This window comes from Oreochromis niloticus, unplaced genomic scaffold, assembly GCF_001858045.2.
Source record: "Oreochromis niloticus isolate F11D_XX unplaced genomic scaffold, O_niloticus_UMD_NMBU tig00000852_pilon, whole genome shotgun sequence".
Classification (NCBI taxonomy): domain Eukaryota; kingdom Metazoa; phylum Chordata; class Actinopteri; order Cichliformes; family Cichlidae; genus Oreochromis; species Oreochromis niloticus.
This window is the reverse complement of record NW_020327258.1, coordinates 63,169-82,013: the sequence shown is the minus strand read 5'-3', so window position 1 is coordinate 82,013 and position 18,845 is coordinate 63,169. Positions and strand designations below refer to the sequence as shown.

At 43.4% G+C, this 18,845-nt stretch overlaps 2 gene segments (V, D, J or C); both read right to left on the bottom strand.

The window, feature by feature from the left end:
* Positions 1–3,618: 3,618 nt before the first annotated feature.
* On the bottom strand, positions 3,619–4,217 carry LOC109199876 (Ig kappa chain V region 120-like). The segment is given in 2 exon segments: positions 3,619–4,058; positions 4,166–4,217. Coding segments are annotated over 2 exon segments (384 nt in total).
* Positions 4,218–16,788: 12,571 nt separating this feature from the next.
* Positions 16,789–17,280, bottom strand: LOC112844719 (Ig kappa chain V region 4135-like). The segment is given in 2 exon segments: positions 16,789–17,120; positions 17,228–17,280. Coding segments are annotated over 2 exon segments (384 nt in total).
* Between the last annotated feature and the right edge of the window lie 1,565 nt (positions 17,281–18,845).

Here is an 18,845-nt window from a genome sequence, read left to right as displayed (position 1 = left end):
TATCAACACGATTTAAAAACTGGTATATATCACCTTGTTGCTTTGTCTTTAAGTGGTCATGTGATTGGCTTACCACAACTACTTTATTCTTCCTCAGTCAAACAGCAGCACTCATGCGATTGTTTTTCCCCCTGAGCTCCAGGTGTTGTGCCAAAAAGTGATCATCGGGCAGAAAGTGATTGCCATCCGCAGGAGCGCGCGCGGCTGCTTAAAGATGTAGCGTCCAGATTACTTACGTAGTCAGCTACTTCCGTACAACTGATGCGGTAAGCTGAAGACAGCTTCAGCCGTCTGGTTGTTGAAAAATAGTAACGCGTTAGTAACAGTAACGGCGTTGTAACAATAGGAATAGTAATTAGTTAGATTACTCATTACTAGAGATGGATCGATCCGATATTACGTATCGGTATCGGTCCGATACGAACCATGTTGTCCAAATCAAGGGAGCCGACGGGCAGGTTCAGCGAGACCCCCGAGACATCCTTCAGCGTTGGTCAGATTATTTCGCTGGAATCAGCAATGAAGAATTTACACATCCACCTATCGCGGCGCGGACCCAGTCGCAGGGCCTGTCACACCAATCACCACTGCCGAAGTCCAAAACGCGTTGAAGAAAATGAAAAACGGAAAAGCCACAGGACCGGACGACATCCCAGCTGAAATCTGGAAGATGATGGGCGACCGCGGTACAACATACCTTGCGGCACTCTTCAACCATATCACGGTCGAAGACAAAGCCCCCCGAGCTTGGACATCGAGCATCACAGTGCCCATCTGGAAAGGCAAGGGAGACGTCACAGAGTGCACCAACTATCGACCAATTCGTCTACTCTGCCATGTAATGAAGATCTTCGAACGTGTCCTGGAAAATCGGATCCGTCAACTGGTCACAATCACCACGAATCAATGCGGCTTTGTTAAGGGCTGTGGAACTATCGATGCCATGCACGCGGCCCGTTTGCTGATGGAAAAGCACCGGGAAAAGAACAAGACGGTGCACATGGTTTTCCTGGATCTGGAAATGGCATTCGACAGGGTCCCCCACAAGCTTATTTGGCGATCATTACGAACTCACGGTGCCCCGGAAGCTTATGTGAAATGGACTCAGCTGCTCTACCGTAATGTCACAAGCGAGGTCCGATGTTCAGCGGGAACATCACCAGCCTTCCCAATTACCGTTGGCGTCCACCAGGGCTCGGCCCTCTCGCCCCTGCTGTTCACTCTCTGTATGGACACCGCGATGGCTGATCTGCAATCACCACATCCATGGAGCCTCCTGTATGCAGATGATGTGTGCCTATCAGAAACAGAAAACTGCCTAGCCCTGCAAACCCAAACACAAGCATGGAAAGACCAGCTCTCCGAAAACGGCATGCACCTGAACATCAAGAAGACTGAGTACCTTGAATGCTGCCCCCAGACCAACAGTGCCATCACTATCGACGGCGAGCCGCTGACAAAAGTTGCCCAATTCAAGTACCTCGGGTCCCTTGTCACCTCAGACTGCGAAACCCTACCAGATGCCAGACTCCGTGTCAACACAGCGTGGATGAAGTGGCGTCAGGTGAGTGGAGTCTTATGTGACAAGAGAATACCAATCTATCTTAAGGTGAAAGTCTATAAGTCGATTGTGCGCCCAGTGGCACTCTACGGGTCAGAGTGCTGGCCAGCAATGACCAAACATGAACAAGCTCTTCACACCATGGAGATGAAGATGCTGAGGTGGCCTCTGGGTCTCACACGACTTGACCGAACGAGGAATGATGATGTCAGGAAACAATGGGGAGTGACACCAATCACAGACAAGATGCGAGAGGCGAGGCTCCGATGGTACGGCCATGTTGTCCGTAGCGATTAAAAAAAATTAAAATTCCATCGCAAAGACAGCCCAGCAATTAGATCTGGAGGGAAACAGGCCGCAAGGAAGACCAAAAAAGCGCTGGATGGACCGAATCAAGGATGATATGAAGGCTGTGAATGTTACACCAGAAGACGCCCTTGATAGGAAGAAGTGGAGGAAGGCATGCAAGATAGCGGACCCTGCGTCGCGGGATATAAACCGCTAGGAAGAAGAAGATCGGTCCGATACTGACCTAAATTACTGGATCGGATATCGGCGAAAAATAAAAAATGTAATCCAATCCATTAAATATCAAAAAAGCACCTCACAAAACTTGCAACACGGCGTAACTCGGCTCATAACCGTAGCACATTGCAGCAGTGTGCTCACGTGATTGAGCGGCTGCCTGTATTTGGAGCCTCGCTACCAAACCAGCATTTCATCTCCGAGGAAGTTATCCCAGAGAGAAGTAAAGCAAGTGTGTAAGTTCATCTCTGAATGTTTGTAAAGCGTTCCCATGTTAAGCTTAACAACCGATATATGGAGCGACTGCCTCTTCCTGCGGCTACTTCAATCGTGAAACTGCTTAATGATCAGCTGATCGGCTTTTCTGTCGCGAGTCCATCTCTCTTCTTTGTTTATCGCCCACTTCGCGCCAGAAAGAGGAAACCAGCGGCTGAACAACAGCAGCACGTTTAAGCTTGATAAGCTGTTGTTAGAATTTATTTAATATTACTTTCTAGACCAGGATCCTTTTCTACGTAGCTGACGGCTGGTAACTGTGCAGGGGCGGATCTAGCAAAGTTTAGCCAGGAGGGCCGATAGGGCATGAACAGGGAAAAGGGGGCACAAAGACATACTTTTCTTTCTTATTCTCATTTAAAATGTCTAGCTTTTAATAAATAATTATCTGAATCTTACACCCAAAGTTTTAATCTGATGTAAAATGTATAGAAGTCCATTACTGTATATAGTAACTGTTAAGTCTAATATACCCTAGTAAGCTATAGTACTTTTTCCTTTGGGAAGGTACCATCTGTGAATTCTGCAATTCTGTTGAAGAAAGATGTTGAATCTATTTAATTATTCTTGAAAAATAATTTGTTTCTGTGCATTTTTTTTCACCCTGCATCAAATTAAAGTTGATTACATCGATTAAGCATCATGAGGTGGGGGGTGGGTGGTTCCCTATTTTTTTTTTTTTTTTTTTTTTTTTTTTTTTTTGCTGGGAGTTTGCAACCCTATTAGTTAGGTTGCTTAATATTTCTGCTAAGTACTCTTTAAAATACCAGAATAGGGAGGATGGAGTAGGTTTAAGTTAGGTAAGGTTTATTAGATTGATCAGTGTTGCTGAACTATGAAATATTTTGGGTGCAGTGTATTTTTTACATACAGGTATAACAGAATAGCTTTAGTGTTGTTGTTTATTTAAACTTGAGTATGAACTTATACAAAATGCAGCAAGATATTAAAAAAACAGTTTTATTAATTAAAAAACACACTATATCGGATTCATATCGGTATGGGCAGATATCCAAATTTATGATATCGGTATCGGACATAAAAAAGTGGTATCGTGCCATCTCTAGTCATTACTGAAAAAAGTAACGCCGTTATTTGCATCACTGGTTATAACACATGTAGGGAGGTCAAAGTCATGAAGATTCCATGTTATATATCACGTTCTCTGACTTTTTATTTTTATCTCATTTACTAAAGACAATCTTTGTGATGAATCACTTTATTTTGTGTGTGTGTGTGTGTGTGTGTGTGTGTGTGTGTGTGTCCTCAGTGAACTGTATCAGTCTCTGCAGTATCTTCCAGCTGCAGCAGTCACTTCAATTTCTGTTCAGTCTGACTGAGGGAGGTTTTTGTACGACTGTTTTTCACTGTGTGAACACCCACTGACTGTTAGGATAGTGAGCACTCTGACAGTAATAAACTGCTGCATCTTCAGCCTGGACTCCACTGATGGTCAGAGTGAAGTCAGAGTTTGATCCACTGCCTGTAAAACGAGCTGGAATCCCTGATTGTTGAGTGCTAGCAGAGTGAATGAGCAGTTTAGGAACTCCTCCATCTTCCTTTTGGTACCAGGCTAAACGGTGATTGTTGTTCCAAACATGAACATTCTGACCGGTCCTACACTTGATGGTGACTGTGTCTCCCACAGCAGAGCTCACTGCTCCAGGCTGAGTCACTGTGAACTGTCCTCTGGACTCTGAGGATACAGAGACAAAAACATAAAGCAGCTTCATGGTTTTGTGGGCTTCATTTCAGAGGGACAGATGTTGATAGAGGAGAGGAGTTTGATTCTCTGGACTTTACCTGTGAAGCAGCAGCAGAGGAGAGTCCAGATGAGGACGCAGATCAAAGTCATGTTTTTGATGAGGAGGATTTCTGTGGCTTCTGTTGTGATGAAGGACAGCTGTCAGTCATCCAGTGTTCAACTCTCAGGACTATAAACTCTCCCAGAGCACTGGAGCATGGTGCTGCTGATGCAAAGTGCCTCTCTATGGAAATACCCTTGTCACCCAAACAAGTACATTTTGACCCAATTCTTCCTTTCAGCTGATTGGTCGATGTCATGTCAATCACAAATTTAACAATCCAATCAGAGAACAGATGGGTTTGGGTGTTGGAGCGGTGCTTTACGGAGCTTCAGGTCGGGAAGAGTTAATGGCCTTTTACATGTCAGCCCAGCATTTTCCTTCATCACCACAAAGGAAAACAGTCTGTGTGTGTCTGAGTTTGGTGATTTTTGTGTCACAGGTTTACGTGCTTATACAGAGACTTCCACAGCCTTTTCAACAGTGCTGCAGACCTCGGGGGGGAAGCAGTGTTGTGGAAATGACACAATCTTCACTAGTGGGGGTAGTTACAAGGCTTTCTTCATTATGAATTAGTGATACATGTTTTTATTGATCATTTGTAGTTAAAAAACCACAAACTCTTGTAGAGGACATAAAGTCAGAGATACAAACAACAAGGAGCAGATGCATCTAGTAAATGTAGAGCTGCTGCAAAAACCCACAGAGCTCAGCAGCCAGCGCAACAAATTCTGGATCCTTGGCTCTTAGTTAGCAGTTAGCATTAGCAGACCTTTATGCTGCGCACTGTGACTCACAGCCATGGTCCCGGGTCAGCACTGACTTTGTGTTAAACTAATCCTAAAGTAGTAATGGTATTTCTAACCACTGATATAGCACAACTTTATCCTTTCAACAGCTGCTGAAAGTTAGGGGACCTAGCTTGTATGACCACTATGGGATATTTATATAGAGATCAGCTTCAGACTGTATTACCCTTCCAGGACCTGAAGCTCCGTAAAGCACAAACACAAATCTTTTTTACACACACACAAATTCTCATCTGTAGATACACAAACATAACATTTTCACATATTTTGGTTTACAAGGTTACAAAACTCAGTTCACAAATACACATTTGATTTACAAGTACAAAATATTTATGACCACAATTGTTCAGTTCTGTTTAAGTTCAGTCTGACTAAGGGAGGTTTTTGCACAACTGCTGTTCACTGTTTGAACACAGCTTGACTGTTAACATCGTTTCTGCTCTGACAGTAATAAACTGCTGTATCTACAGCGTGCAGCAAACGGCCAGTAACAAAACATTGGTTTTGACGTATGGTAAGAAATGGGGGTTGGAATGCAGAAGTATGTTGTTAGATTGCAAAAGAGAATGGTTTTCCTGAAGAAGGTTTGCTCACCATGAATCAGTTGAAAGGTAGAAGAGCAGTTGAGGAGAAAGAGAAGAGATGTCGGGAAAAGAGAGAGTTAAATCGGCTGATGTGCGTATGACAGTTAATGACAAAAATGGGGAAAAAATTTGTCTCTGGCGGGGGCGTGGTTTGCTGACCTGCTGCAGAGGAGGGGTGACACAGTGAGGTCTCTGGGCGGCACGGAGGCGTGGAGGCAACAGGTGTACGGGACTGTGTTGTTTTTTTTTTTTTTTGTCTGTCCCATTTGGTTCTTAAGCCGTCAGAATTGTTGTCTGAAGACCAACAAGGATACCAAATGGATTTATTTTGCCAAATGGATCATCATGGCATTGCCGTATTGGTCCATTTGATCAAACTTTGTTATTATTATTTATTTTATTTTCAGTTGTTACAGATGGGACAGACATGACTGGGGGATAGGAAAGGGAGAAAGAAAGAGATTAAGGAAAAGAAAAACAGAAGGGAAAAGGGACAGTGAGAAAGGGCACTTACAAAGACAAAGAGAAAGAAAAAAAAAAAATCTCCTGGATCACCTGTTGAGAGAAAAAGGAGAAGACAAGCAAAAAAAAAAAACCAAAAAAAAAACAAAGCAACATACTAAACACAACACCATCACGTTAATCTAGCTAAGTGTGAACAGCAGTAAATACTAAATATTGAAAGTTGTTGTGCAGCACGCAGGACAGACAGCGCACAATGTGCTTTGAAGTAGCAGCTAAGAAAGGTGTAGTTTGTCTACGAACAGTGAACACCTGTGTGTACACCTGTGTGAATCAACGCGCTTGTATACAAAAGGTTTCCCCATGTAACGGTCTGCTAGAGGGTGTGGAGGCCCATAGCCCCGTCCCCCAGGGCATGAAGCAGGCATGGAGGAGATCCAGGCTCCAGACATCCAGAGGCCCCAGAGTGCGAGAGCCCAAGGAGTACCACCGGAGGGGCATCCGTGCCACCTTCCTGGGAAGGGCTGAGGAGATCCCCAGACGAGGGGGTCACCCAGTAGCCACGGAGCAGAAGCCAGAGGGGGCTGCACCGGCGTGCCCGCCGGCTCTGCCGGCAGCCAGCTGTGCCAGAGTGAACCGAGTTGCAGGCCCCGAGGCCGGAGGCCCGAGGGCCCCCTTTGCCCCGGAAGAGGCCTGACCGAGCGATAGGCACCAGGCCCGCCAAGTAGCCACCGGGAGTGAGCTGGTGCATACCTGAGCGCCCAGCCTGCATACCAGCCGTACGGGACTGTGTTAATGAGGGAGATGTCTTTTTGTGTGCCCACAGTGAGATGGAGCAGATGATGCTGGCAGAGAGACGGAGTGGCTGCGTCCGAGGCGGGTGCCAAAAACCGCAGATTATTTTCAAAATAAAAAAACACAGTAAGCATAACCCGTGTGTGTGTGGGTCCTGTGTCACAGAGTCCAACCGAGGTTCTTATATGACTGTTTTTCACTGTGTGAACACATACTGACTGTTAGGATAGTGAAAACTGCTGCATCTTCAGCCTGGACTCCACTGATGGTTAGAGTGAAGTCAGAGTTTGATCCACTGCCTGTAAAATGAGCTGGAATCCCTGATACTCGAGTGCTAGCACCGTAAATGAGCATTTTAGGAGTTGCTTGATCTTTCTGTTGGTACCAGGCTAAAAGATGGTTGTTGTTCCAAACATTAACATTCTGACTGGTCCTACACTTAATGTTCACAGTTCCTCCCACTCTAGAGCACTGGAGCATGGTGCTGCTGATGCAAAGTGGCTCTCTATGGAAATGATCTGACTAACTTCAGCATGACTACATAAGCAGTCATCACAGTGTGAATTCACAGGTATCTGTTCAATCGGCCAGCACATTTTGAGTAAAATGTAAAAATGTATAATTTATTTTTTTGGTCTAGGATGCACTTTCCAGGCCCCAAGTATTTGTTTGTTTGTTTGTTTTTTATCTTTTATTTATTCAGGATCTCTAAGTCTTCTTCTGATCTACAAACAGGTGCTGTAGACTAAAAGCAGATTTAAACATTCATTCAGTTACTGCTATAAAAGTGATGAAGAATGATATCTTCAAGGCAATTAAACTTTTGGTGGGACTTTTCTCCTGGACTGGTTCCAACACTGACTTGGATCAGTTTCATGATGCTGGTTAGTAATTAGTAATCAATCAAATTAACATAAACAAGATCTCAGAGTCAGTTTTCTAAAGTTCTGATTATATTTGAGTTGATAACGTGTGCACATTTATCCCACAAGAATTTTTTTTCACCAGACACCAAAAAGTAATTGAACAACTGACTACTACAACCCATTTCATGGACAGACAGACATGTTTCCTCATGTTTCCGAGATAAATTAAAACAAAGTATTTTGAGTTCAGGAGATGAATTTGCATGCATTAATATGAGGTCCTAGAAATCATCAATCAGCTGAAAAACTAAATCAAACATTAGGAAAGATCAAAAAAACTTTATTACTGTCAAGTTACACTAAAGAACTGGAAGACTGGATTAGACTTTGCCAGTAAAACATTTAAAAGAGCAGGAACAGTTCCAAGATGAAGTTTTTTCAGCATGATTGGAAGAAAAAATTACAAAGGAGAAAAACTGATCTGAAGCAAATCACATCATCTTTCCAAGATGTTGGAGCCAATGTTATGGTACTGATGGTTTTGGCTGCCAGTGTAGCTGGGCCACTAGTGTTTATTGATAATGTTACTGCTGATAGAGGTAACAGGGTGAAATGTGACGTGTACACAGCTATACTCTCTGCTCACATTCAACCAAGTGCTGCAACACTCAATGGACAACCCTTCACAGTATAAATGGATAATGACCCCCCCCCCAAAATTTAAAAACCACCCAAGACCTTCTCCGCCAAAGAAATATGATATTCTTCAATAGTCAAGTCACCTTATTTCACCTCAACAGAGCATGCTTTCCTGTCATTATATACTAAACTGGATGCAGAGAGACCCACAAACAAGCAGAAATTGAAGATGGCTTCAGTAAAGGCCTAGCAGAGCATTTTGGTGCATTTGGGGATCTCCATTGGTTCAAGACTTTAGGCAGTTATTGTCTATGAAGGATTTATGTCCAAGTATTAAAAATTATTATTATATTTAGAATTATCTTTGTTTATCCAATTAATTGTGTGCCTTTGTAAATGGGGGCTTATCTCTAAATATGACTGTGATTCCTTAACAGCTGATACAAAATTGAACTCAAAAAACCTCTCATGCCCTTAAAGGATGAGAAGTTGTTGTGGAAACTTCAACAATAACCTGCAATACACCCAGTGAGTGTTTTGAAGTGATTTAATTAACACATTGCAATGTGGAGAAAACGATCACCAAACAGTTTTCTGAGGAAGGACACCGCCCTGAATTATTGTTAAACCTTCCCAAACACTCTCGAAACAAATAACATTCCATAGCATATCATATATCTCTGTGCCTTCAGTATAGAGATATATGCTGGCAGGCTATAAGAGAATTAGCTAACACTGCTGAGAGGACCAGTTGCTGGCTATGGTTAAAAAGGGCTGACATCACTTGGGCAGCTAAGGCAGTCAGCTAACCGCGAGATACACGCCCAGGATTGATCGACCCGTGGTGGGGCTGCCTCAACAGGGGGTGTCAAAGGGGTAAAACATAACATTAGAGGTTTGCTGGTTGACTGATACAGCTGTCTCAGGGCCTCCTGGGGACTGTGCAGTGTCAGGAGTAGGTAGATATTTTGCTGCTATTATTTGCTGCTATTGTTTATAATCATCATTACCATTTCATTAATAACAGAATTGATATTGCATTCAGATGTTCAAACATACTGGTATCATATTAGTCTTTAGTATAGGAGCAGTTAGAACCACTTTAAACTGTGGAGTTGAATCTATAATCCTAAATGCTTTTGAATGTTTTTATACTCTTACACTGAAGTCCAGGGTCAGTGGGTGAAAGACTGGGTTGCAGGCTGACAGGAAACGCCATGCTTTGCAAAAGTGAAACCGAAAGCAGAGTCTGAGTGCAAGTTATTTTGAGCAGGTTATTTTATTATGCATTTATATCTTTGATTAAGCTTTGATTAAGTTTTAAGTAGTTGTATTAGATTGAAACAGTTGTTTAATACATTTTACATATAAGTTAAGATCATCACACTCAGGATGGCCTTAGCCTGGTTGCCTAAGCTGAGGTCAATTAAAGTGCAGCGCGAGGATCACACATGCACAGACATACACCCACATACAGTTAGGGAGGTTCATTTGTAGGTGAAAGTTTAAGCATGTTTTGCTAGGGTTGCAGTTTTATGTTGGTGTACGTGACTGTTTGATGAAGAAGCAGGTGCACGATGCGAGGGCTGAGCTGGCTTGCGGGAAACCACCGGGGAGACGATGGAAGTCAGTGTCCTTTAATTGTGTCACAAGTTGTCAAATAGAACATTTGTGGTTTTGAGTTGACGTATCATGTATTGTATTGGTGAACGCAAGAGGGGGCGTTATATCCCAATGCATAAAAACTGTGTTCTGACGTTTTGGAGATGAGATCTGATGCTGTTTGTATAGAGTGTCCATCTCCCACGCTGCGTGTGTTTCATTAAAATCTTCATTGACTCCACCTGACAGGGTCAGTGTGTTATTCCGATCTCCTCCACCTCTCTCTCCTCAAAATGAACTTTAACAGCAGTTAACCTCATGGTAGTGAAACCAAAAGGAGGAATGAAAGAAAAGAAAGGAAAATATTCCACTCTTCTCCCCTCTGCTCTTCTTCCCTTTTCTGGGAGGCAGTGGGGAGGTAGAACGTACAGCCCGATCTGGCGGGGAGCTGTGGGAAGCCACATTGGGCGCCCCCTTTCCGGCTCTCCTCTCTGCTCTCTCCTATCTTGTCCCTCTTATCTTACTTCTGTCTATCACCTTTTCTATCCCTTTGAAGAAGTGAGGCTCCATAAATATCCATAAATATAAATCTTTCCATAAATATTTCTCAGTCACAGGGAGAAGAAGAAACAGAACAGAAGAAAGAAGAAATAACAATTAACATAAACCAGTGACACACTCAGGGGCCTGATCAACCCTGGCAGGGCCTCCTTGGATGAGGGTGTCTAGTGATAATGGCCGAAACACCCGATGAATCCAAGGTCCACTAATGACGATGTGTCCCAAATCTTAATATCATAACCTAGATCAGATCTCTAATCCCCCCAAAAATGGCAGATTAGCCTGAATAAAAGACCGAAAGTTGAGGCACACAACGATGTGTGCTGCTGGTAAAGTTTCTGGGCTGCCTTTCCTCAAAACAGCCATCCCTCAAGATTCTCTCCATTTAAAGCAATGCATTATCAGGGATTGTAACATCTAGTCCTCTTACTGAATCAGTCCAGCTCATCCTTGACCCCCTCCTCACAGAGAGAATTATGACCTTGTTTTCTGCTTAGCCGTCACCTAAGAATTTGCATCCCTGATAAGGAGGAGTCTCACTATCTGTTTGTCTCCCGTTACAATGTCCCCACTGTGTCAGTGTGTGTGATAGAGCATAAGGCCTATTTGTAGTGCACATGTATATACCTAAATGAGAAAGTGATATTACTATCACTAATGTGATATAATTAATACATAAGAGAATAAATCTGCCACCACTGAGTTTTGTGGGCCTTGAAGGTCTGCACTTCAGTCACATCCTAACTGTTTAAGTCAGATTCCACTGTGTTGATGTACAGAGTACAATTGTGAAAGTGTGTCATTGTCCAAAAACTTCTGGATCTAACTGTAATTCATCTCACTTTGTATGATGGTATTTGAAGAAGTCATATCAGCTGAGTCATTGCTGCTGTGCAAACAGTGAATTGTTTGCACAGCAGGCTGTTTAAACCTCTCCGTTAAACAGCCACCACAAAACAACAAAAGAAAAACCCAGTTCAATAGTCCAATCCCCGGACCAGTGGCAGCAAACACAGTTCTGGCGGCCAACCCGCAGGACGGCAAAACAAGCCGGACATGCTGTGGGTGAGGCAGTGGCGGTAAAACAGTTCAGGTGGCCTACTTCTAACCCCTTGATGGAAACGCAGCAGCTCCAGCGGGCGGCCACGGGTCCGGCAGCAGCAGCGAAACGGTTCTGGTGGCCTGCCACTGATCCAGTGGCGGCGGCGCTGCAGCTCCGGCGGGCTGCCCCCGGTCCAGCGACGGCGGAGCTGCTCCTCCGGCGGCCTGCCCTGGTGGCGGCGGCGGCGCTGCTCCTCCGGTGGCTTGCCACGCGTGCAGTGGCGGCGGCGCTGTAGCTCCGGCGGCCTGCCACAGGTCCGGCAGCAGCGGCGAAACGGTTCCGGTGGCCTGCTCCTCCGGCGGCTTGTCCGGGTCCAGTGGCGGCGCTGCTCCGGTGAGCAACAGCGAGGTGTGGCACACGATCTATGGCGTGCTGGTCGCGGACATGCTGGTCGCGGACGTGCTGGTCGCGGACGTGGCGGCCCTGCTGGTCGCGCTGGTCCACCGGCTCGCCGAAGTCTTCCGCGGGCAGCGCGGGCTCGTCCGCTCGCCGAGCTCCCAAGCTGGCGGCGCGGGCTCCTCCCGCTCTCCGAGCTCCTGCTCCGGCTGCATACACACATATATCTACAAGCAGGGAGAACGAGGGACAGCAGTACCGAAAATACATATATTATAATTCAAGTCCATAACTGCTCAGGGTCCCTGGGTTGACAACATGAATGTGTGTGGTAGGTTGTTGTTGGTGTTGCTTACCTGTACCAGACAGACTGGTTCATGAAGCAATGCTGGGACCTGGTTGCCACGGAAACAGTCTCACCAGACTACAAAGCAAGTCTAAAGAAGAAAGAGTCTTTAGTGTCTCTTATGAGCTGTTTTTTCTGAGGAGAACTCACAGACAGGAGAGTCAACGAGTACAAGGAGTGATTAGAAAGAATCTGAAGTACAAAGTTTTAATTTAACTCCCTAAGACCCGAACTCTTCCACGGCATGCATTTTTAATTTCTCTTTGATATTTGGGCATATTGGCACCTGATGTAAAAACCAAGAATTACCAGATTTTTTTTTTACCTAATTTTTGTTTCTAAGGAAAATGACAGCCACATATGAGGATATTCATTTAAAATTTTGATAGACCAGTTGCCATATAATGTCCTCGTAAGTGGATATCAGGCCCTTGTAGAGCAAGATTTAGTATTTTGGTGTAAATAACCCAAAATGTGATGTCCACATATGTGGACGCCAGGTCCTAGGAGGTTAATTGACGAACAAGGAGAAGATTAAATGAATCACGATATGAACAAATACTCAAAAATTTAAAACACCTTCAATTCAGTCACAGATTTTTCACTCATTTTTGTATTTGATGATATATTTACAGTAAAATCTTAAATTCACAGGTGTATTGTTTTTATTTTGACCCTCACTGATCAGGAACATTTTCAGATTTCTGTCGTCAGATCTTTATGGCTTGTTATACATTTAGTGTCTTTTTTTCCACTGCTAAGGTCAAAGGTCATTACTAAGATTGATCTTTGTTTCTATTACTGCGCCACGTTTGTTCTTTAGTTAATTAAGTACATATTTGTGCTGAATGTCGCTGAGAGAAAATCTGTGTGTTTCTGTGTGTGTGTGTGTGTGTGTGTGTGTGTCCTCAGTGAACTGTATCAGTCTCTGCAGTATCTTCCAGCTGCAGCAGTCACTTCAGTTTCTGTTCAGTCTGACTGAGGGAGGTTTTTGTACGACTGTTTTTCACTGTGTGCGCGGTTCCCAGTAGCTGCTATGAAATGCACCCATACAGTAATAAACTGCTGCATCTTCAGCTTGAATCTGACTGATGGTCAGAGTGAAATCTTTGTTTGATCCACTGCCTGTAAAACGAGCTGGAATCCCAGATGCTCGAGTGGTAGCAGTATAAATGAGCAGTTTGGGAACTCCTCCATCTTTCTGTTGGTACCAGGATAAAAGGTTGGAGCTATAAACATTCTGTCCAGTTGTACATTTTATGGTGGCAGATCCTCCCACAGCAGAGCTCACTGCTCCAGGCTGAGTCACTGTGATCTGTCCTCTGGACTCTGAGGATACAGAGACAAAAACATAAAGCAGCTTCATGGTTTTGTGGGCTTCATTTCAGAGGGACAGATGTTGATAGAGGAGAGGAGTTTGATTCTCTGGACTTTACCTGTGAAGCAGCAGCAGAGGAGAGTCCAGACGAGGACGCAGATCAAAGTCATGTTTTTGATGAGGAGGATTTCTGTGGCTTCTGTTGTGATGAAGGACAGCTGTCAGTCATCCAGTCTTCAACTCTCAGGACTATAAACTCTCCCAGAGCACTGGAGCATGGTGCTGCTGATGCAAAGTGCCTCTCTATGGAAATGTGTTGATTCAGTCCAGTGCATGTGTAACATAGTTAAATAAGGTTCAAGATAAATCCTGCTAAATGGGACAATGGTACCACCTACTGTTGAAAATGTCACCCTGGAGTAACTACCAAGGGCAAGGAATTCTGGGTAATCCTCAGAGTAATGGAGCATTCCCGCAGAGGTAACGAATGTGCAAATGTGGTGGACAGAAAAATCATGTTGCTAGCTGTAACAGTAATACAAGTTGACCCAGTTATTTTTGGTTAAACATTATTTGCTGTGGGTTATTTTTTCCATCCTTATGTTGGGTTAAACATTCGTTTATGTGAGACTTCTTTATCAGTAAAGAGACTCTGGAGTATAGCTAGCTAACTCTGATGCCGCTTTTTCACGCAGGGCCCACGCTGATTGTCCACAACAATTAAAACCATTCTTCTTGTTGCCCTTTGTAATGAATGCAGGTATGTGACTGTGCACTACTGTTTACAGTATGATATACATTATTTTATGTACAGTTCTAAGGAAGCACCTTAACGTAGCTTAAATATGTTTTAGTATTTTTCTGTATTCCTTTTGTTCAGGAAATTTAAGATGCAGATTATTTCTGTTAAGGTTCTTCTATTTTATTTGCATAGATTTAACCGCTATATGATGACACTGCCAGTGTAAATGTAATCCTCAGAGTAATGGAGGATTTCCATAGAGGGCTCACACTGATTGTCCGCAAGAGTTAAAACCATTCTACTTGTTGTCCGTTGTTGTGAATGCAGATGCTGAATAAAAAGGGCTGTTGCTACAAAATCGACCTGACCTCGTTCGTTCGTTTAAAGGCCTGAGAAGACACAATACAGAGGTCACACATGGTGCAGTTCGTCAGTGATCTGTTTTCAAAAATATTTTTACAGAACTTTGAATTTGAAAATAGAAGCTGAAAAATCATGAATTTAAATATGCACAGATATAACTGAATTTAGGTCAGCAAGGATGAAAATCAGACGACCACAATAACTGAAAGCACCTTCAGCACAGCTAGTTCTAATTCTGGGAACATTTAAAAGATCTGCATCTGATGACCTGAGAGGCTGACTGGGTTGTAAACAGTGAGCATGTCAGAGATATGCCAAACTACTGAAAGCTTTGTGAAGTAATAAAACTATTTTTTTCTGAAATGATTTCATCATTGTTTGCAAATAGAAATAATGGTTTGCATTATAAAGAAAACTATTATATTTAGAAGTGGAACTCCCTTCTACTGTTTACAAAAAAAGAAACAAAAAAGACACTTTGGCTGAAAATGAGTCACCAAACAAATGTTATTTACAAAGCATTTTACCCATTTAAACAAAGCTGAACAAACCTCCATATTTCAACAACACCATTTTCATCTGTTTTAAACATGACTTGATTGAAGGTTCCACAACAGCTTCTACTGTAGCGATTTCTTTATGTATTTAGTCTAATGTGGGGTGATCGCGGCTCAAGAGTTGGCAGTTCGTCTTGGTTCGAGCCCCGGCTTGGACAGTCTCGGTCGTTGTGTCCTTGGGTAAGACACTTCACCTACTGCTTACTGGTGTTGGCCAGAGGGCCGATGGCGCGATATGGCAGCCTCGCTTCTGTCAGTCTGCCCCAGGGCAGCTGTGGCTACAACTGTAGTTTGCCTCCACCAGTGTGTGAATGTGAGAGTGACTGAATAGTGGAATTGTAAAGCGCTTTGAGGGTCTCGAAAAGTGCTATATAAATGCAATCCATCATTATTATTATTATTATTATTATTAATGCTGTTTCAAAGGAGAAGAAAAAATCTGAATTGATTATCATTGTTTTGATAATTTGATCATCTGGATTTCACAGCAGTTTCACAAGCTGACGTTGGACACACTGGAGACTGCAGATTCTACGTCTTGTTACACATGTAAGGACGTGGTGGTGTCTAGCCTGAGTGGCAGGCACTGATCACTAACATCAACAGCAAGAACTTAAAGCAATTTCACATCAACGTCCTTCATGCATTTCCAGCTCAGTACAGACCAAACGTGATCCCAAAGTTAAACAAACATGAGATAAAACCATAGACAAAGATGGACTTGGTGAAATCTGGAAGTAGTAACTGCTGTTCGTTGCGATGCTGCCGCCTTGTGGTGGAAGTTGGTAACATCAGGAAAGTGTGCCACACGGCTGTACTGGTGAAGGTGAAGGATTTCACAGGTTTGCTTTGTACTGTGGTAGTTTTCTCCCTGAATATTAACACTGATAGTTTGTCAGGTGTAACATAGTCAAGTAGTTGTAATGTGTCTACTTTATCATGTTCACTATTGATGTGATGGGATGTTCAGTTATGTTTTTGTCTCTAGTCGAGGTCGGCAGTAATCAGCACTAGGTTTTGAAGATGTCCAGTGCTTGTCAAGACTATTTAAACACAAGGACAATTCAGTTTCATATTATAGGATGATATAATATTCCAGTTTAAGACAAAGTTATCCTTGAAGCTAGAATTTAACAGTGAAAAAAACACAGAAGGGGAAATTTAATTATTTTTCTAATTCTAACTTCAAGTTTTCATTGGAAGCTGAATTTGTTACTGTCAAAGAGATGTATTACACTGACTCGCTGACTTTGAAGACTTAATTACAATTTCAATTTTTTGAGTGATGTAATGTTTTCTTTTCAGTCAATAAAAAATATTATTTTTCATTATGATGCATTATGAAATTTCCTTACATTTTCACTCCATCGTACACGTGTGTGTGTGTGTGTGTGTGTGTGTGTGTTTTGTGTGTGTTTTGTGTGTGTGTGTGTGTGTGTGCTCAGTGAACTGTATCAGTCTCTGCAGTATCTTCCAGCTGCAGCAGTCACTTCAGTTTCTGTTCAGTCTGACTGAGGGAGGCTTTTGTACGACTGTTTTTCACTGTGTGAACACACGCTGACTGTTGATGTCATGATAACTCTGACAGTAATAAACTGCTGCATCTTCAGCCTGGACTCCACTGATGGTCAGAGTGAAGTCAGAGTTTGATCCACTGCCTGTAAAACGAGCTGGAATCCCTGATTGTCGAGTGCTAGCATAGTAAATGAGACGTTTAGGAACTCCTCCATCTTTCTGTTGGTACCAGGCTAAAAGATGGTAGTTGTTATAAACATGAACATTCTGACTGGTCCTACACTTGATGCTCACAGATCCTCCCACAGCAGAGCTCACTGCTCCAGGCTGAGTCACTGTGATCTGTCCTCTGGACTCTGAGGATACAGAGACAAAAACATAAAGCAGCTTCATGGTTTTGTGGGCTTCATTTCAGAGGGACAGATGTTGATAGAGGAGAGGAGTTTGATTCTCTGGACTTTACCTGTGAAGCAGCAGCAGAGGAGAGTCCAGATGAGGACGCAGATCAAAGTCATGTTTTCGATGAGGAGGATTTCTGTGGCTTCTGTTGTGATGAAGGACAGCTGTCAGTCATCCAGTGTTCAACTCTCAGGACTATAAACTCTCCCAGAGCACTGGAGCATGGTGCTGCTGATGCAAAGTGCCTCTCTATGGAAATGATCTGACTGATTTTAAGCACATAGTATGAAAAAGTAACGGCACTAATTTCACTCATTTGTTTTTAAACTTTAACTACATCATGTTTACTCTCGTTGGCTGTGAACAAATACTTTTGCATTATTTGGAAAATAAGTTAACTCACATTAACTTCAACATTAACATTTGCCAAATTTTTAGAGATATTATGTGCAGTGGTGGTTTATTTCATCTAACAGAGAAGCACCAAAAGAGCAGAGTGAAATATTTATAGTGATAATTTCAAAAGGAAAATAGAAAAGACCAGAACCTGGAGAGAGGGAAATGGTAGTTAGTCTCTGATAAAATGTTCAACTGAAGATGTGTTCAAAAACAAAACTGTCAAGATAATTGGTCAATGGATTTAGAGAGTGGAGGAGTAAACTTGTCAGACTTGTTACTAGAAGCAAGGTGGCATCGAGGTGGCGGTGAGAGAAAAGAGGAGATGTGGGAGATGTGGCTGGCTTGAGGCTTGAACGAATCCAAGTAAGTAGCGCACAATGCAGGACGCACACTGGCGAGTCAAGCTGGTGGAAGTAAGGCAAAGTCTTGACAGCATGCTTCTGGAAGATCCAGCAGACAGGCTGGATGGAGAACTGATTCCAGGAAAACAAGGCAAAGCTGATTATTACTACGTCAGAGTTTGACTCAAAACAACTCTCAGAACTGACTGGTTACCGCTCAGGCAGAGACAGCGATCAGGCCAAGAGCATCTGCCACACCGCTCCTTAATGGTATCACAAAAAAATGGCAGTGCGTATGGACGCAGGCAGCAGCACAGCGCTCCCGACTACTGTGCACCTCGTTGTGTTTTTTCCTACTCGGCCCCCACCCCTCCCTCTATTTTCACACAGCACCAGATCACCGCAGGGGATCAAGTATGCCAATGACACCACCTTGATTGGAGTCTTCTCCATTAGAAATGAGAAAGCATACATTGCAGAGGGAGATAACTTGTCAACATTCATGCTCAGAAAATAGCCTGATGCTGAACATCCTTTAAACCAAAGAACTCATCATGGACTTAAGGGGGTACAGACAGGTTCACTCCCCTCTCATTATAAATGAAGAAGAGTTGGAATCTGTCTCCATCTTCAGGTTCCTGGGCACCTAAATCTCTGCTACTCTCACCTTGACACACTGGTAAAGAAGGCCCAGCATCAGCTGCACTTCCTCCATATCCTGAGGAAGAATAACCTGGACCAGAAGCTGCTGCTTGCCTTCAACCCCTCCAAGTGGAGAGCATGCTCTCCTAATTCCTGGGTGTTTGGTACCCAGGTGCCACAACTGAGAACAGGAAGGCTGCCCAGAGGGTAATTAACACCCCCCAGAAATCACTGGCTGCCCTCTGTCACCCCTAGAGGCCATCACCAGATTCTCTCTTGTCTCAGGAAAACCAGTGACCC